The sequence below is a fragment of the Lentinula edodes genome (assembly GCF_021015755.1).
Source record: "Lentinula edodes strain Le(Bin) 0899 ss11 chromosome Unknown C8R40scaffold_20, whole genome shotgun sequence".
NCBI lineage: Eukaryota > Fungi > Basidiomycota > Agaricomycetes > Agaricales > Omphalotaceae > Lentinula > Lentinula edodes.
In genome coordinates this window covers 316,675-334,108 of record NW_025764326.1, presented here as the reverse complement: position 1 = coordinate 334,108, position 17,434 = coordinate 316,675, and the positions used below count along the sequence as shown (strand labels likewise).

At 45.7% G+C, this 17,434-nt stretch overlaps 9 protein-coding genes across 9 annotated transcripts; 5 read left to right on the top strand and 4 right to left on the bottom strand.

The window, feature by feature from the left end:
• Positions 1 to 306: 306 nt before the first annotated feature.
• On the bottom strand, positions 307 to 1,483 carry C8R40DRAFT_1107391 (RlpA-like double-psi beta-barrel-protein domain-containing protein-containing protein). The gene is made up of 6 exons (XM_046228198.1): positions 1,337 to 1,483; positions 992 to 1,282; positions 827 to 920; positions 638 to 769; positions 543 to 589; positions 307 to 488 (listed from the first exon to the last, which is right to left on the bottom strand). Exons 1-6 carry the CDS (start codon positions 1,435 to 1,437, stop codon positions 383 to 385), a joined length of 771 nt encoding a protein of 256 aa, XP_046085736.1. The 5' UTR covers positions 1,438 to 1,483; the 3' UTR covers positions 307 to 382.
• A 941-nt stretch (positions 1,484 to 2,424) lies between these two features.
• On the top strand, positions 2,425 to 3,891 carry C8R40DRAFT_1046836 (Bromodomain-containing protein; the record flags this gene model as incomplete). The annotated part of the gene is made up of 6 exons (XM_046224390.1): positions 2,425 to 2,550; positions 2,600 to 2,911; positions 2,971 to 3,352; positions 3,403 to 3,436; positions 3,489 to 3,640; positions 3,698 to 3,891. 6 exons carry the CDS (start codon positions 2,425 to 2,427, stop codon positions 3,889 to 3,891), a joined length of 1,200 nt encoding a protein of 399 aa, XP_046085735.1.
• Positions 3,892 to 4,046: 155 nt separating this feature from the next.
• Positions 4,047 to 4,522, top strand: C8R40DRAFT_1171256 (uncharacterized protein; the record flags this gene model as incomplete). Its single annotated transcript, XM_046231670.1, has 3 exons — positions 4,047 to 4,202; positions 4,260 to 4,352; positions 4,412 to 4,522. The coding sequence occupies 3 exons, from the start codon at positions 4,047 to 4,049 to the stop codon at positions 4,520 to 4,522; spliced, it is 360 nt and encodes a 119-aa protein (XP_046085734.1).
• A 430-nt stretch (positions 4,523 to 4,952) lies between these two features.
• On the top strand, positions 4,953 to 5,567 carry C8R40DRAFT_999623 (uncharacterized protein; the record flags this gene model as incomplete). Its single annotated transcript, XM_046236809.1, has 1 exon — positions 4,953 to 5,567. A coding segment is annotated over one exon (615 nt), but the record flags the coding sequence as incomplete, so codon positions are not given.
• A 521-nt stretch (positions 5,568 to 6,088) lies between these two features.
• On the bottom strand, positions 6,089 to 7,748 carry C8R40DRAFT_1069998 (NAD-dependent formate dehydrogenase; the record flags this gene model as incomplete). Its single annotated transcript, XM_046226185.1, has 9 exons — positions 6,089 to 6,150; positions 6,295 to 6,715; positions 6,769 to 7,074; positions 7,123 to 7,215; positions 7,273 to 7,335; positions 7,399 to 7,451; positions 7,510 to 7,555; positions 7,607 to 7,681; positions 7,743 to 7,748. The coding sequence occupies 9 exons, from the start codon at positions 7,746 to 7,748 to the stop codon at positions 6,089 to 6,091; spliced, it is 1,125 nt and encodes a 374-aa protein (XP_046085732.1).
• Positions 7,749 to 8,282: 534 nt separating this feature from the next.
• Positions 8,283 to 9,825, bottom strand: C8R40DRAFT_1046857 (EXS family-domain-containing protein; the record flags this gene model as incomplete). Its single annotated transcript, XM_046224393.1, has 4 exons — positions 8,283 to 8,811; positions 8,865 to 9,086; positions 9,131 to 9,331; positions 9,389 to 9,825. 4 exons carry the CDS (start codon positions 9,823 to 9,825, stop codon positions 8,283 to 8,285), a joined length of 1,389 nt encoding a protein of 462 aa, XP_046085731.1.
• Positions 9,826 to 9,885: 60 nt separating this feature from the next.
• On the top strand, positions 9,886 to 10,765 carry C8R40DRAFT_1107371 (uncharacterized protein). Its single transcript, XM_046228197.1, has 3 exons — positions 9,886 to 10,065; positions 10,116 to 10,337; positions 10,394 to 10,765. The coding sequence occupies exons 1-3, from the start codon at positions 9,912 to 9,914 to the stop codon at positions 10,690 to 10,692; spliced, it is 675 nt and encodes a 224-aa protein (XP_046085730.1). The 5' UTR covers positions 9,886 to 9,911; the 3' UTR covers positions 10,693 to 10,765.
• C8R40DRAFT_1147963 (tRNA synthetases class I-domain-containing protein) lies at positions 10,766 to 14,906 on the bottom strand (the record flags this gene model as incomplete). Its single annotated transcript, XM_046229524.1, has 14 exons — positions 14,670 to 14,906; positions 14,438 to 14,619; positions 13,967 to 14,387; positions 13,628 to 13,914; positions 13,353 to 13,568; positions 13,204 to 13,295; positions 13,055 to 13,153; positions 12,875 to 13,001; positions 12,658 to 12,824; positions 12,416 to 12,607; positions 12,276 to 12,359; positions 11,783 to 12,215; positions 11,510 to 11,731; positions 10,766 to 11,457 (listed from the first exon to the last, which is right to left on the bottom strand). Exons 1-14 carry the CDS (start codon positions 14,689 to 14,691, stop codon positions 10,768 to 10,770), a joined length of 3,234 nt encoding a protein of 1,077 aa, XP_046085729.1. The 5' UTR covers positions 14,692 to 14,906.
• Positions 14,907 to 15,022: 116 nt separating this feature from the next.
• On the top strand, positions 15,023 to 17,393 carry C8R40DRAFT_1046746 (uncharacterized protein; the record flags this gene model as incomplete). The annotated part of the gene is made up of 11 exons (XM_046224385.1): positions 15,023 to 15,158; positions 15,210 to 15,664; positions 15,717 to 15,896; positions 15,955 to 16,096; positions 16,160 to 16,242; positions 16,304 to 16,507; positions 16,589 to 16,696; positions 16,748 to 16,819; positions 16,877 to 16,964; positions 17,013 to 17,263; positions 17,313 to 17,393. 11 exons carry the CDS (start codon positions 15,023 to 15,025, stop codon positions 17,391 to 17,393), a joined length of 1,800 nt encoding a protein of 599 aa, XP_046085728.1.
• Between the last annotated feature and the right edge of the window lie 41 nt (positions 17,394 to 17,434).

Genomic DNA, 17,434 nt, shown 5'->3' with positions numbered 1-17,434 from the left:
CTCCGAATTTATTCCCACCGCTACAGCAGATCTTACTATCCCAACGTCTACTACTGCTGTTGCGTCGCCAACTTCGTCTGTTGTCTCCACCGCTTCCGAAACTGAGGAGTCTCATTTCCTCAGAAATATCTTCTTTTTTGTTACTTTACTCGCCTTTGCTGGCGCGGCTGTTGCCTTCTTCGGTGGTTTCAAGAAGCTGAGGAAGTTTTTCGCCAACGGTCGTGGTTACAGGAGACTCGCCGAAGACGACGTTGAGAAGTAAGGACCTTGGAATATCTTGACTGTTCTAATATACATCACTATCAGGCGGGCAGCATGACTATCACCATGATAATTGACGTTCTTTACTAATTGAATTCATGCAACCATTCATCCTTACTAACTAGCACAACAAAGATTCAAACAACAGCGACATAAACGATGCAAATGAGAGTGTGAATAAATACGGTCGTGGTATAGAATGTCCTGAGGACGTGGTCGTGTCTGGCCTACAAAATTTTCGAATTCAATAGGGAAATCGCAAAAGACGAGTAGGCACTTACGCTATTCCGTTGTGATCAGAATATGATGTGCATGTGTTGCTCGAGTTCTATTTTTGTTGAGTGGACGAATACCCACAGCAATATAGAGGACATACGGTGGGGTCCGCAGCACAACAGACGCTCTCGGGGCCTTGTCCGGTGACACTACCTAAAGCTGCATCATTATTCCACCCTTCCCAGTTGCTGCAAGCAACGCTCCCATAACTGATGTTCCACACCCCAAAATCCTGTTGTGGTACAACCTAAGCACCAGACCAAAGGGGTAAGTATATTATGTGAATTACCGTGTATCCATAATAAGTCGCATTCGATGGGAAGAAGTCCGAGGGTATCGAGGTCGAAGGATATGCAAGATCAAAATTCAAAAAATTTCCTGCACTTTGTACGGTGATACATATTCAGAAAATATCAGAGGAAGACTATGGATATTAAAGCCAACCGTGACATACGCGTTGGGTCCATTTGTTGTCGCATTACACCAACCGGTAGTAGATAGGGGACACAAATCTGTTACCTTTACGACAATGGATTTGGGTTTCGGTGGATAAAACGGGGGCACAGATAGAAATGTGTTAAGTAAAGTTAGATTGAAGCATCTTCCACAAGCTGGGCCGTAGGCTGTACTACTTCCATAGGCCATTTGAGAAAGAGCTGCGGTAGGATAATGTGTGCTATCTGCGGTGCATCCACAGCTCGCGATGTAGTCCAGGGGGAGGGAGTAGTGCGTGAGCGTCGCGAATCTATAGTTCTGTAAGTACCAGAAATCGAAAAATGAAGCAATGGATAATTCGGACCCATCGCTAGGATAATCTATCCATTCGCTGGCAAGCACCGCTAGAAGAAAGAAAGAAAAAAACCAGATCTGAAAGGAAAAGGGAATAGAAAGCAGCGCCATTTATGGGCGTGCAAAACAACAAGCAAGCATGGAAGTTTATTTGCGGAGGTCGATCATTTTGAAATTGATCATATCCGTCGCCGCTTACGTTAAATAATTCTATGCCTCTTCCCACTTACTCTTGTACTCCAGAATAATGAAGTTTGCGTATCCTGCATCCAGCTCTATAGATTCATTGACCCCTCTGCACATTGCTCTCAAGATTGCGCGTCACTGTCCATGTACCGCTTGCGAAAACTGTAAAGGCCTACATCCGAGTATCGGGGTCCATGTCGTACTTGACGATGGGTCTGGCGAGTCGATCTTAGGTGAACTAGGACAATATGGCTCTGATGACGACGATGAAAAGCCTTCGGCGCCTCCGTATCTGGACATTTGTGCTTGTGGTCACGGAGTGGCAGAACACGGAGCGAACGAGTTGCAGATTGGCACCGAGGAATACCGGAGGCGGGCATCGTATGCGATACGAATTGACGAAAATATGCAGGTCCGGAGTCCATACCTTGCAATTTGATTTCCAACTCAATGTTTGGGTGTTAGGTGATGGAATTCATCCCAAAATTGTGTTTGATGATAACTCAAGGCCGTTCATGTAGGACGAAGGAAAACTCCTGGATTTCGCTTATAGCGATCCTGATGTAGAAAGTCTTCGAAGGCGAATGACGGATGCGCCAGTGTCCATGATTGCTCCGTCTCAGCTTGTCAATTCCTCCGGTATGCTCGTCTTCATGTGATCGTACCAATTATTGACGTGTTCGATGAAAAGAACAACGAGTCAATAGTCAATCTGCGTCTTCTCCTTCTTCTTCTCCTCACGACAAGCCTCCGCCTCTCAAAAAACGGCGAATATCTGTGTCTTCCCTCAGCGGAGACGATAATGACGACGACGAAGAGCCCCTGGCAATGCGTGTATCACAAAAGACCGTGCCACCAAAATCGCCCGTAAAGCCTGGCAAAGGTGTCAAATTTGTTCCTGCTGCCGGTAGAATGCCTGTTGCTCACGGTAAAACAAATGTCGAGCCTGAACCGAGAGTCAAGATTGAGGATAAATTGGACGATGCACAACTGGATAGGCTTGCTACAGGTGTACCTGTTGACTCTGAAACCACAGCGGTCAGTATCCTCCATTTCCCCCTGTTTCCAAGCCTCATTCTACTCTTAGCCGCCAGTAAGAACCGAAAAAGCTGCTACTATCGAGTTGCGGAAAGGTATAATCCAAATCATGCCAGTTCAGAACGATAGACAACCTCATTCCATGATCCTCATGACGGGCCTAAAAACACTCTTCCAGAAGCAACTCCCAAAAATGCCGCGGGACTACATTGCACGTTTGGTACATGATGCCAATTCCAGAGCTCTAGCCATTGTCAAACGTGGATACAAGGTGGTCGGTGGCATCCTCTTCCGTCCCTTTCCCCACCGAGGTTTTTCGGAGATTGTTTTCTTTGCCACCGCTTCCGTAGACCAAGTCAAGGTTACAACTCTAATTTAAAATATTCCTTCCAGCTCTCTCTAACTTTTCCTTCTTTATAGGGTTACGGTGGAATGCTTATGGATCATTACAAGATGCACATACGGAAAACGTATCCACGAATGAACCATTTCCTAACATATGCTGACAACTACGCTGTCGGCTATTTCGAGAAGCAAGGGTTTTCGAAGGAGATCACACTAGATCGATCGGTGTGGGCTGGCTATATCAAGGATTACGAGGGTGGCACAATTATGCAATGTACGATGTTGGACAAAGTTGACTACCTTGACAAGGCAAATATTCTTGCCCAGCAGCAAGATGCGATCATGTCGAAAGTTCGACAGATGTCTCGTTCGCATATTGTACACGCAGGACTTCCTCAATTTCAAGAAGGTGCCCCAGTAGGTGTCACCGTAGACCCGCAAGACGTTCCTGGACTACGTGCGCCTGTCTCCCTCCATCTCGATGATATCCGTCTAAAATACATTCAGGTGAAACTGGATGGACCCCGTCCATGGCTGAAAAGTCAGTTTTGTCTCTACCCATGTCCTCAACAACATCAACTGATATTCTATAGCTTGGCTCGTCTTTTACCAAAAAGTCCCGATCAGCATTTCATGGATCGCTTACTGAAGGACTTGCAAGAACATAATCAAGCATGGCCATTTCTCAAGCCTGTTACCGCGGAAGATGTGCCAGACTACCATGATATCGTGCTAAAACCCATGGGTACAAGTCTTCTTGCTTTAGCCAAGATCCGTCCATTCCTGACGGCGTGGCATGTAGATTTTAGTACGATGGAGCACAAACTTGACAATAATCAATACCAGACGGTCGAAGATTTTGTTAGCGATGCTCGGCTTGTATTCGATAATTGCCGCTTGTACAATTTGGAAGATAGCGTTTATCACAAATGCGCTAATACGTTGGAGAAGTTTCTGAATGAACAGTTGAAGGAGCGAATCAAGCGGGAGTCGTAGGTTCATTGTCAATGTCGCTTACAATGCTATGTACAGCTTTGACCGACTTTCTTTGTGATGTCATCGTAAGTAGGTGGAGTCTAAATTTTTATGCCTCGTGTGGAGAAGTTTCGTGCACCTTGCGGTCTTTTTCTCGAAGTCTCGAAGAGATCGTCATGCCTTACTTCACCCCAAACTTCCTTGCTACGTCACGCTCCGATAGATACAGGACCAGATATAAAATAGATGTGCGGGCTCATTGCAATCTCATCTTCACCCAGTTACGGATCCAACATCCTTCTCACAAACGACGAAATAAACAACAAGAAATGGTGAGTAGATACGCATGCCTAATTCTTCATTTGATTCATCGCTGAAACTCTGTATAGGGAGCCATATTTTCTTCAATAGGCGCAGGCATTAACGCAATCATTTCCGCCATTGCAGGCGTTATCATGGCCATTGTAGGTGCTATCACTACGGTAAGTCTTGTGCTTTTCATCTGCTTGGGTTGATAGCTAACTTGACTCTTGTAATACAGGTCATAGTTACCATATTCGATGTGATTTTGGATATCCTCTGCTGCCGATGCTTTGGATCGAGAAGGTCGGGAATGAGAACTGGTCGTAGAAGGGGTGCAGCGACCTACTAATTGACGGACGAATACCCATCGAGGGATCATGATCGTAATAATACCCAGCCTCGCAGAACGACTTAGAGTACTGTACACATATGTATATTTTTCCATGGCCTATATTCAACATGATGGTTGAATTTGCTCAGCAGCGCTCTCTGCGGGGGGGCTTTATCCGAGTATCGGATTCTAATATTAATAGTAACTTCCAACAGCCTTAAATTCGGTTGCACCTCCGAATTAGACCACGATGTCAAGCGACTTAGCCACCGATACCCCGACTTTGGATGAATATCACCCGCAATTTTGCTCACCTGAAGCCGATATTGTACTACGATCCTTGGAGGGCACACTGTACCGAGTTCCATCCTTTGTCTTGCGGTCCGCATCTGGTTTCTGGAATGCACTTCTTTCTATTTCCCCTCAAACACCATCATCCACGTCTTCTCCATTACCAACCTCTCAGCATAATGATATTCTCGAGCCTATGCTCCGCCTAATGAGCGGCCTTCCTATTCCTTCTTGGACACCTAATCCTGAGTCTGCAGACTCGGACGAAAAATGTATCTCAGAAATTGAAAACCTTCTACTACTCGCGGAATCTTGGGATGCTCCAGGTCCTTTATCATTCCTTCGTTTCGGAATTACAGCGCCCATGTTTTTGGAACAGCCACTTCGTCTGTATGCACTCGCTACACATTTCGGCTGGGTACCAGAGGCCAAGGTGGCGTCCAAGCATTCTTTGGGTTTGAATCTTTATGATGATGAACACGAAGAGGTCCTAAAGCGCCTATCTGCGAAAGATCTACTCATATTATTAAGGCTCCATCGTGCTCGGAGAGACCAGATGAAGGTGTATTTGGATGATCAAGACGTGTTCACCCTAGGGAATTCTGAAAGTTCCCGATGTGTTGCTTGTAATAACGAAGTGGACAATTCGGCGTGGAGAGAACTGAAGGCTCGCATTTTCCAGGAGATGGATCGATGTTCGAAGGGTGACTTTGTTGGCTCTTGGGAAATGGAAGAATGGAAGGAAACGGACAGATGTTGGAAAGTTAAGTGTGGAAAGTGCGCCGCTTTACTCTATCACAAGGGTCAAACGATAAGGAAGATGAAGGAAGGTTTGAGCATATTACCAGACACAGTATGAAGGTAGTTATCCTCGATAATTACAGTATAGACTGCTACATGATTCGCATAGAGCGCACTTGGGAGGTATATATATAATCCTCCAGGCGCTACGTTAATCGTAGGCATACAGAGTTTCTGTGATTTTCAAAACAAAAGTGTGGCCAGATACCGCTGCCGCCCCGATTCGCTCGGATCCGTCTGACTGCACGGTTGATGAGACGTTCCTGTCCTTCTTTGGTGGTTGCAATCTTGATTTAAAGGAGACCGCTGTGGGCTTGTAGAGGGAAGATAATGGGGAGAGGAGGTCAATGCAGTAGGGAGAGGGATGAATCGAAGGCAGTGTGCAAAGGTACACGGCAATTCTAAGGCGAGAACTTGAGGTACATAGTCGAACGAATGAAATACTGTCAAAGGTATCGCAATTGTCCCTCTGCCAAGAACGACCGAACGTGGTTAACGTTTGGATGGACCAGATAACTGGTGACTTTCGTTGAAAATCTCCAAGTTGTACAATGCTTGTGTCAATAAATTATGTCCTTTACATAGCACAAATATGATACAAGTAACACAATGAATTCTTCGATTTCCATTTCAACGTTGCCCGTCTACAAATGACGTTTAGGCAGGAAAGAAGAGCATTAAAGCCAAAAACAACTCACAAGCTTTAGTCTCATATTTGCCAAGCCCGATAATAATGTTCTGAGGCTCCTGGGGCTTGTCATGGAAGTAGTTCTCCAAAATACTCTTGACACCATTAGCATAGCGCGCCTGTGCATCGATGGTACTGCCAGAATAATGAGGAACCATGCCATTTCCACCCCCTAGAGGGTTCTTTGCAGTACGCCAGACATGATCTTTGGGAGCCGGCTGAACATCCCATACATCACCAGCATAACCGGAAAGCTGTCCGCTCTTCAAGGCGCGGGCAACTGCGTCCTTGTCACAGATTGCTCCTCGGGCAGTGTTGACGAGCCAAGCTCCCTTCTTGAAGTGAGAGAGCAACTCATCATTGATAAGTCCTCTAGTACCCTCATGAAGAGGGCAGTTGACAGTGACAACATCACACTGAGATACAAAGTCCTGCAGGGTGATTCAATAATCTCCAATGTTGAATAAGAAGCAAGCATATAAACCTTTATGTCCTCAACACGACGAGCCTTTACAGCTTGCTGGGATGCAGCAGGTAACGGTGCATAATCGTAATACAGGAGTTCTTTGCAGTCAAAAGGAGCCAGACGTTGAAGTACACGGTAACCGATTCTTCCAGCCCCAATGGTTCCGACAACTTTGCCTTCGAGATCAAAAGCATTGCGAGCAATCTCGGACACGTGCCAATCGCCTCGCTCAATCATTTCGTGTGCCGGAACAAAGTTGCGCACAAGAAGAAGGATGGACATGATAACATGCTCAGCGACAGAAACAACGTTTGACCCCGAAACCTAGAACTTTGTAAGATATTGTGTGGAAAATGTAAGCCAGTAGCTAACCTCCAAGACTTGAATTTTGTGGTCAACAGCGGCATTTAAGTCAATGTGATCTGAACCGACACCCGCGGTCACACAGAGCTTGAGGTTTTTGGCCTACATGGAACTACGATTAGGTGAAAGTGATAAAGAGCAGTTGGTCAATCCGGTTACCTTCTCCACGAGATCACGAGTCAAATAGCCAGGGTGGAATGGAGTAGTGATCAGGACTTCGGCCTACGAAAGGCAACAAAAAGGCCTCAGCAAGTGTTCGTACTTAGGAAAACAGTTTAATTGTACATCGACAATGTGTTTCTGGAAATCGCTGTCAGGTCCCTCTTTATTGCTGCTCACTGCGACCAAATAATCAGTCAACTTTCACCGCCCGACGTGAGGGCATTAACTGCGCACCAATAAACTCATGACCGAGCGATTCAAGCCATCCTTCAATTCCGAGCTGTGGTATAGTTCAAACTGGGGCAATTAGACTGCTATGATTTTGAGGTACCTTGTTCTCGACGGTACCGTGTAGGCGAGGCTCTGCCTCGGCATGTTCATAACCATTGTAAAGGATAGCAAGAATCTATCCAACAAAGCGTGAACGTGATTAGTTTCTCAATCTATAACACCGAATGTCGTCAGACCTTCATTTTCGAGAGTTAGTAGCAAGCGTATGAGATGAGAACCATGGGGAACATTTGTAGCGACCTTTTATACGAGATGGAGATCCTGTGAGCTCCGAGCAACGGGTCCATCAGATGACAGAAAGTTATTCGATAGATGCAGATTAGACAAATATGGTTAACTTCGAAATACACAGAGGAATGAACATGTGATCGTTAACCGCCAACGATGATTGGCTGAAGCTGAGATTGTACGCTTCAGTCCGCTGTTTAGGACACCACCAAGAGCCACCAAACGACTGATATTGTCCGCGATCTTGTTAGGCATCTAGGTTCAAAACGCGTAACGACACGAAAATCCCCGCTGCACCTGCACAGTTCCTTGAGCTTCTTCCGGAACAAAGCGATAATTATCGGGTGTGAGCAGTTCAATCGGAGCAGGTAGGAATAGGTAGGAAAGCGCCATTAAGGTAATGTTGTATGGGATAATAATCTGCCTAGTAATCTGTCTTGGCGGTCAGATCGGGATATACATTCACCTGAGGGACCAAAATAACACACCTATGGGTCTATTTCATGCTCCATAGTAGGAGTTGTGATCATCTCAAACTCGGGTTCATCGGTATCACTAAAGCTAGTCCTTCCGGCATTGCGCGCTTCCCGGGCCTTTTTAATCACTTCCCATTCGACTCGCACAAATACCCACATCCATCTACGAACTATCTCTGCTACTTCTATGAGGAATATTGCGACGCTGCCTTCAGACTTGGAATGCAGGTGGCTAGAAAGCTTGATGGACCATGTCAACCGGAGGATGAGGTTGAGAAATACCAGTAACGGATAGACAGGTAAAGGATACAATAACGTAGGTCGTAATCCAAATGGATATGCAGGATGATCTTCACTTTCCGGGACGGGACGGTGGGATCCAAGAAGCGCAGTTCCGGAATGGAGGTGAGGGAGAACGAGACGTCTAGGAGGGAGAGGTCGGCCGGATGTTTTGGAACCGGGTTTCAATAATTCCAATCCCCAGTCATTTGTAACATCCCACCAGAATGAGTACAGAGAGTTAATCGCTGCGAAAAGAAGCCTGGAGTAAAGTTGAACAGAAGATCAAGGATATAAACTATAGTTGGAGCCCACCAAAGTCTGAATAACGGATGTTCACCATGCCATGCTTCCTCGGCCGCTTGTTTTCCCTTCTCATTAATCAAATCCGATACCACCAATCGCTGGGCAGCAGATAGATACATTACTGGGAAAGCAGTAGCGTATTTCACAGCATTGGCTAGTGGCCTTCTGCTGGTGTTATCCACGGAAAGCCATTCAATGACGCATTGGCGAAAACGAACTAAGTAAGGTATGCTAAAGCTGGTCAGATGGGCCGCGGATGTTTGAAAATGATATACCTCATGATAGTGGGCATGATCCAGCGCGTCCAACCGTGATCAGCAGGTGGTTCTAAGAGGCTATTTCCCGGGAAAAGCATACGGAGTGAGATGAAGACATCTCCCAAAACTTTGGCGAACGACGTGAAAATATCCGCAAACACTACGTCTGCAAAATAGACGGGACTGTCGGGGGAAGAAGAGATACAACGTCGGATTGCACTGAAGATCGAACACTTTAGATTTTGTAAACGAAGATAGCTGCGGAAAAAGACGTACTGAAGAAACTTGTCTCGCTCGGGTTTGAAAAGTACATGAAAGGGAAGTAGCAAGATTATGACAGTAAGAAGGGCAAAAACAGCTGGAATGTATCCATAAACGTCGACTAGAGTCGGATTCCCTTGACTTAGGGAGCGGAACGTTGTCCAAGATACCAAACACCATACTGAATAAGTGATGAATATCCGGTAAACATTCTTGTATAGGACGGTCACGTCTGCTTTTCGCGGTGAATCTGGCCAGTATCGTTGAGAAGGAGAATGATGGTCTCCTATGCGTAAATCAAGGGCTGAAACGACGTCGACACCGAAGTTATCGAGTCCGTGAATGTTGGTTGCCCATGCGAGAATACCCAATGAAGTCAGGGCGAATACACGAAAGGGTAAAGGGAAAGACAAAGAATAGCCGAATTCCAAGTCAACGTCTGGTTCGCTCATGATATTTGGCTGGCTGCATGAAAGAAAAGGAGTACGTTGTGAACCACGTGTACGTGGCTGTCATTTCGGAATCGATTACCGCCATCATGGCTGACAAGGGCGGAGGTGCATATGGGACCAAAGCTGCCGACACTGACTTCAGGAAGAAATGGGACAAAGAAGAATATACTGAGAGAGCCAAAAAGCGCGACCTCGAAGAGAAAGAGAGGATGCAGGAGAATGAAGAGCGTATGAAGCAAGGTGAGAATATCCCATATCTTTATATCCTCTCACTTATGCATATATGCCAGGAAAGAGGCCCCGAAAAGGGCCAAAACAGGATCTCCCAAAGCCCACAGAACTAATGAAACAGCGAGAAGGCTCTCTCGACCTCGATAAAAATCTTAACAAGACTATGGTCGTTCAGAATCCCGGTGGAAGAGGCTCAGGCCAGCCAGGGTTTCACTGTGAGGCTTGTAATCGAACCTACAAGGACACTACTGGGTACTTGGACCATATCAACAGTCGCGCTCGTACGTAGGATTTCCACTATCGTCATGATTTTGAGATCTAACGGTTGTTCTCGTAGATCTAAGAGCGTTGGGACAAAGTACTCGGTTGGAACGATCAACTCTGGAACAAGTTCGCGCGCGCATTGCGCTTCTTCGTGAAAAGACCAAAGAAGCGACTAATGCCAAAGCATATGATTTCGACCAACGTTTGGCTGAAGTGAGGGCCAAGGAAACGGCGATCCGTGAAGAGAAGAAGGCTCAGAAGAAGGCTCAAAAGGAAAAGCTACTTGTTAACGCTCTGGCAGCCAACAATCCAGAGAATGACGAAATGGCCAAGCTGATGGGTTTTGGAGGTTTTGGTTCGTCCAAGAAATGATTGAACATCCGTATATCTATCTGCGTGTAATGATAACAATGTAATATATAAGTAGTACTAGCTATAAACTATATCCTATGGTCTCACTAATATCAACTCAAACTTCACATCTACAATTTCCTGTTCTTCCCGAATGAGCTCTGTCCCAGATTTACGCTGGTTGTCATTGATTGGGACATTCCCAACTGTTTTGCGGATGAATTCTGCATACTGCTCCATTGCATCAAGAAGGGCGGCGCCAGTGCTGCCTTCGAGCGAATAGTATAGTTCGACATCGTCCGTTGCCTGTAATCCAGCCTTCTTGCGTAGCTTTTGTATACGGTTGATGAGCTCCCGTGCAAGCCACTCGCCCTGGAGATCTGCATGGATTTGGATATCTAGTCGGACAACAACATCATTGTCCGTGTGCGTGCCATATTGTCCAATTCCCGATGAAGGAAGTTCGAGGTAACGCTGGACAGCAAGGTCACCCTCTACCAAAGTAATCCCATCCACATCCATCTTGCCAGTACTGATATATTCTTTCACCCTATCGGAGCTAACGTCAGGCAAGGCTTTCTTGACACGGCCGATATCCTTTCTAAGCTTCTTGCCCAGGACACCCCAATCGGCGACAGCACGGTAGCGTACTCCAGATAGTCTCTCATCCGAACTGAAGATGACATCACGAACATTTAGCTCTGACTCGATGTACCGCTGTAGCGGTCGAATGTCGGCGAGGTATTGCTCATCAGGGTGAAATACCAAGAGCTCCATCAAAGGCGTCTATCACATGCGTTGAGCTAGAAACAAGAACACCGAGTTATAAAGTACCAACCTTGAGCGATAAATTGTTTTTTTCACGAATGTTTCTTGACAAGTCAATGACAGCCTGCATACGCGCTACCTGGCGCTCAATATCTACATCGAAATACTCTTGCTTCACCTCCGGGAATCGAAGGAAATGCACTGAACGGGTATCGCCCGCCTTCGGGTCTTCCGGGATATACAGACGAAGTGTTTGATAGATGTTCTCCGTAAAGAATGGAGTGTATGATGACTAAGATGTCAGATTAGTTGTAAGTTGCACGAGGACCGGAAAACCTCTCACCATTGTTAAACAGAGAGTGAGCAACGTTTCGAACAGAGTATTCAGTGCTGAAATGGTATCCTGTTGACCATCTTCACCTTTGAAACGCTTGCGGTTGAATCGAATGTACCAGTTCGTAAGCTCGTCGATGAGATCCAGTAGACGGGGGATGATGGTATACAACCTATAGGCTGCCATCTCTTGTCGTACCAACAAAATCAGCGACTGGCAACGAGCAAGGACCCACCGGTCCATGACATTGTTGGGAAGTGGTACATGCGGGTCGTATTTAAAATCAATTCCTGTAACTTTTTTCAAGATAGCAACATGTCCGAGGAAGAAACGGAAAGAATTGAGCCATGGCAGAAGAACACGAGAGATGACATCCTTAACGCCCTCTTCCCGGAAGCGCAAGTTGTCCCCTCGAACAATGGGCGAATTGACGAGATACATTCTAAAATCGAAATCATTAGAGCCCCGGTACTCGCCATACAGGTTGCAAGTTGATAATCACCTTGTAGCATCAGCGCCGTATGTATCGATGATGATATTGGGATCTGGATAATTTTTGAGGCTCTTACTCATTTTTTTGCCATCACTGAAAACAATCGCCAGTCTGAGTTTATCAGAAATTAGAAGATTTTGGACACTAACGCTGCAAGAACCAGACCCGTTACGATGAGATTTTTCCACGGCGCAGTTCCAAACAGATGAGTTGACAGAACAAGAAGGGTATAGAACCATCCACGGGTTTGATCTATGCCTTCGCAAACAAAGTCTCCTGGAAAGCCATTGGTGAAAATCTCCTTGTTCTCGAAAGGATAGTGTTGTTGTGCATACGGCATACTAGAAGGAAGGTGAGGGTGAGTCAGACCTGATCAACAAAATACACTTACCTTCCAGACTCAAACCAACAGTCGAATACCTCTTCAGTACGCTTGAGGCTCCCCTTCCCTTGACGTGAAGGAATGGTGATATGGTCAATGTTTTCCCGATGCAGATCTGTAATTCCCTTAACACCAGACAAAGTCTCCAATTCTTCAACCGAACCGATGGCGACGACCTAGAAATAGAGTAAAATTTTGAGAACCAGAGATCGACAAAATGGAGTACCTCTTCCATGTCGTCACTGACCCATAAGGGAATGGGTGTTCCCCAGTATCGGTTCCGTGAAATGTTCCAATCTCGAGCCGATGCTAACCAGTTTCCAAATCGACCATCCCCAACGCTCTGAGGCACCCTGCGATGTCCCGATTAGGAAGTACTAATAGGTGAGATACGTGATATGCTTGCCATCTTGTCTGAGCGTTGTTTTTGACCAAGTCATCGACGATGGGGGTTACTCTGACGAACCACACCGGGAACGCACGGTACATCAACGGGGTTTTTGACCTTGCGTCTTAAATTAGTATGAGTCATGGACGAGGATTTGACATGCGTACCTCCAACAAAAAGGATAAGAGTGCTTGAGCGTGGACTGCACGATTAAGCGACCTTTGATCTTGAGCATTTTTTGAATCTTGCTATCTGCAGCCTAGATAGAATATTCAAAATGATGAAGAATTCTCAATCAGACAAGAAAATTATGCACCTTGAAGTTTTCGCCTGCGAAATCAGGAACCTCCTTTGTAAAGTTACCCTTATCGTCAATGGGGCATGGAGGCATTTCCTCTGGACTGAGGACACCATTTGCAATAGCAATGCGATGGTCATCTTCACCGAATGCTGGGGCTTGGTGTACAATACCTGTACCGTCAGATGCGGTGACATACGTGTCTACTACAACCCGGAAAGCTTTATCTTCAAACTAGAGAAAACGGGTACAGATTTTTAAATTAGTTAGCAAAAGAAGCAAGTAATATTCACCTGTTCTGTGAAATACTCAAAAAGTGGAATATATCTCCATCCTTTCATATCAGAACCTTGGAATTGACCAAGTTTCTTGTACTTGGCTTTCTTTGGGTCTTTGTAAAGGGTGGAAAGCAAATTCTCGTGTAAGATGAAGTTCTGATCCTTCTCGGCGTCATGAATCTTGATGTAGGTAAAATCTGGATGGACACATAGAGCGAGGTTGGAAGGTAATGTCCAGGGCGTTGTCGTCCAAGCAAGTAATGACGTTGCCGGGTCATCGACCAAGGGGAATGCGACCGTCACTGCAAAACGTTACGATCAGGGAGGATAACGAGTACAAGACGATGTACAAACCAGCGGGGTCATTAATATCCCTGTAATCTAACCCTGCCTCGAAATTGGATAACGGCGTGGTCAATCCTGTCGAATAAGGCATGACCCGTAATCCTCGGTATACCAATCCTTTTTTGAAGAGCTCCTTGAATGCCCACCACACCGATTCCATGAAACTGATATTGAGGGTCTTGTAATCGTTATCGAAGTCGATCCATCTACCCATCCTTTCTACCGTGTTTCTCCATTCGTTGGAATACCGCATTACAATATTTCTACACTCCGCGTTGTACTTGTCGATACCCATTGCCATAACATCGTCTTTGCCGGTGATACCAAATTTTTTGTCAATCTCGTGTTCTACGGGAAGCCCATGTGTATCCCAACCAAATCTACGGGGTACATGGAATCCACTCGAGGATGCATGTCGAGTAACGATATCCTATACAAATCGTTCAGACCGTCTGTGAGCGTTTTTTGAACATTACTTACCTTGATGGTTCCTGCTAACAAGTGGCCATAATGCGGGAGACCAGTCGCAAATGGTGGCCCATCGAAGAAGGTGTACTCTGGTCGCCCCTCGGAGAGCTTCAGGCTGGTCTGAAACGCGTCTATTTCTCGCCAAAATGCAATGACCTTTTCCTCTTCTTTCGGAAAATCAAAGGGTAAAGAGACTGCGGTACTCTTGATAAGCAGGATGGCTAGGAGTTAGAACTATACTGACTGTCGTGAGGGGCGAGCGACATTCTAGTTAATGTTGATGTATACTGATGTCAGATGGATGTCGATGAGGAAGGTCAAAACTTATTTAAGTCTTGGACCGTGAGTCGAAAATATGAGAAGGCCGGCCCGCGAACATTGTCCCCTTGACCCCAATTTCTTGCCCTGCACAGACAGGTACAGACAAGCATTAATCGAAACTTCTGACTTCAACTGACTCGAGTGCTCAGTAATACAAAAGTATAGTAGTAAGTATAATAAGTACAAGTTGTGACTAACTTAAGTCTCGACACTCAGTGTGGAAATCACGTGCATGCACTTTTTGAAGACTGACAGAGCGGCAGCCATAGTTTCTCGATGCCTACCATGGTCACGGCAAATGTGTTTTATAAGAAAACACCCGGTATCTTGGAACTCACAGACTCTTACTTACAATGGACTCAAAACGGCCAAAAAGCCCCTTCTGTGCGCGTTCCACATGCTGAAACTTCATGTACGACAACACCTTTTCTATCAAAGTTGTAATGATTCAATTTTGGAACAGCATTGTTCTGCAGTAAAGAAGGCGCATCCCAAGTAAAACTGAAAATAGCTCTTTTTGGTGACGATAATGGCCATAACTTCACCTTCATCTCACCCAATCCTGTGGCACTCGGAGAACGCGAAAAATTCAAAGCAGAACTTACAACAATCATTGCTCGAAATCGAAAATCCACGGAAAGTCCAACGAAACTTCCGGTGTTCAGCTCTGTTTCTGCAGCTTCAACTTCCCAACCACTGAGGACTGGGGCAATATCGTCGCGGCCTTCCACTTCTAGAGCTACTTCTGTTTCCAGCGACAACTTACGCGCCACTCCTATCATTCCTGGCACAGACCCGGCTGCTGACTTTCGTCATAGAAAGAATGTGTTCATGAACGATCCGGAATTAGCCGCGTTACACCGGGAACTAGTGGCTGGGGGGCACATTAGTGAAGCAGAGTTTTGGGAGGGTCGAGAGGTGCGGCTTCTTTTTCTTGATAGCCTGATATCCATCTAATGTTCATCCTCAGCATCTTATATATGCCCAAGTAGCGCAAGACTCACAGCGCAAAGGCAAGTCAGGTGTTCTGGTGGACCCACGAACTGAAACTGTGGATGGTGTCATTCAATTAACGCCTCAACTCATACATGACACTTTCGAGCAATATCCCGTCGTCGCGAAAGCTTATCACGAAACCGTTCCTTCCAAGGTATCCGGTGTTATCTCGTCTTTACAATGTAATAACATAAATTCATATGCAAACAAAGCTCACGGAGGCCGAATTTTGGACGCGTTATTTCCGCTCTAAGTTGTTCAATGCACATCGTGCATCTATTCGGTCTGCTGCAGCTCAGCATGTGGTCCAAGACGACCCAATATTTGACAAGTATTTGGAGAAGGATGACGACGGTTCGTTTTATCCTATGCGTCCCGACTACATTCTTGAGTTCATCATTTGCGTGTGTCGTTGAGCAGAACTTGAACCTCGCCGACAAAGGGACGATAAGGTGGAACTGTTCGTCGATCTTGGCGCCACCCGCGAGGACCACGAACAAGTACAATTACGCGTTTTCTCCACTATATGCTGAATCTTACTCATTTATTCTTTTTTTGCAGGTTGGTAACGAGCAAGACATCACAATGCAAGCTGGACGGCAAAAAGGTGCATTGCCTTTGATACGAAAATTCAACGAGCATTCAGAAAGGCTGTTGAATTCTGCATTGCAAGTCGCTCTCTTTAACATCCCGTTCAAATGTGCTTACCAGATTTTTAGGGGAGAAGGATCTTCAACAAAACGTAAGCGGACAACCATTGACGAGGTTCGCTGCCCAACTTCTTTACTTATCTCAATGATTGATTGATGGTTCAAATAGCGTGAGGTCGAGGATATAGACATTGAGGACTTGCATAACCCTGAGTCATCCGCCGGTATAGCACTTGAAATGCAAGATAGACAACGGTATTTCGAAGGACAGATGAAGGATACTCAACATAATACATTGAAAGAGGTATCATTTCCAGTGCTTCAATTTCATGAGCTGCTCTGACACCAGCAATAGAAACTTGATGTAACATCTATCATAAGAAACACTGTATTGAATCTACAACAGTGGGACACTAATTTTGCCCAGGTTTCATTTTTTTTTGACATGCCCTACCACCTACTAAACACTTCTATTCCGTTCAAGCTCAAAGTAGAACGCAAACCTTACGACGCTGCGTTGTTGTCGATGACGCAGAATGTCCACGCTCGACTGGACGTCAAAGTAAGGAAACGTATGTCAGTCTCTACCTCATTATTTCTGTGCTCAACTCAGCCTCCAGATGATATACCTGAAGGCCTTTTCAGACAAATGCGATCGTGTCAAACCGCAGCTAATGAATTTCTGCGACATTTTTGGACATCGACTTGTCCACCAATGACCGACGGACAAAGCTCCAGTTTGTCTACCCCAGCTCAAAGAGCGGCAAAAGCCGCCAAAATGATTGGGTATCTTTCTAAAACTCCCGAAAAAATAGCCGCACTTGTACAGACTGCTCAACAACAGGGTATTGATCCAAGTCGTGTCGAGGTGGTGAGTGACCCTTGAGATGTAATTTATGTTTGCTTACTCGAACTGTCAGGCTATGCAACCTGTATTTAATGCGGTCGAACGTGCTCTCACTTCCTACTACAACAAAAAGACACCTGGTCCTCGCTCGTGAAATGCTAGGGTAAATTTTGAGTGAGCCAGTGGTACATACCC

Coding starts and splice junctions, on each gene's coding strand:
- C8R40DRAFT_1107371 (XM_046228197.1), top strand. CDS start 9,912: ATGGCTGACAAGGGCGGAGGTGCATATGGGACCAAAGCTGCCGACACT. Junction 10,066..10,115: donor TGAAGAGCGTATGAAGCAAG/GTGAGAATATCC, acceptor CATATATGCCAG/GAAAGAGGCCCCGAAAAGGG. Junction 10,338..10,393: donor CCATATCAACAGTCGCGCTC/GTACGTAGGATT, acceptor TTGTTCTCGTAG/ATCTAAGAGCGTTGGGACAA.
- C8R40DRAFT_1107391 (XM_046228198.1), bottom strand. CDS start 1,437: ATGGCGCTGCTTTCTATTCCCTTTTCCTTTCAGATCTGGTTTTTTTCT. Junction 770..826: donor CGACTTATTATGGATACACG/GTAATTCACATA, acceptor GTACCACAACAG/GATTTTGGGGTGTGGAACAT. Junction 590..637: donor GTTGTGCTGCGGACCCCACC/GTATGTCCTCTA, acceptor CAACAAAAATAG/AACTCGAGCAACACATGCAC.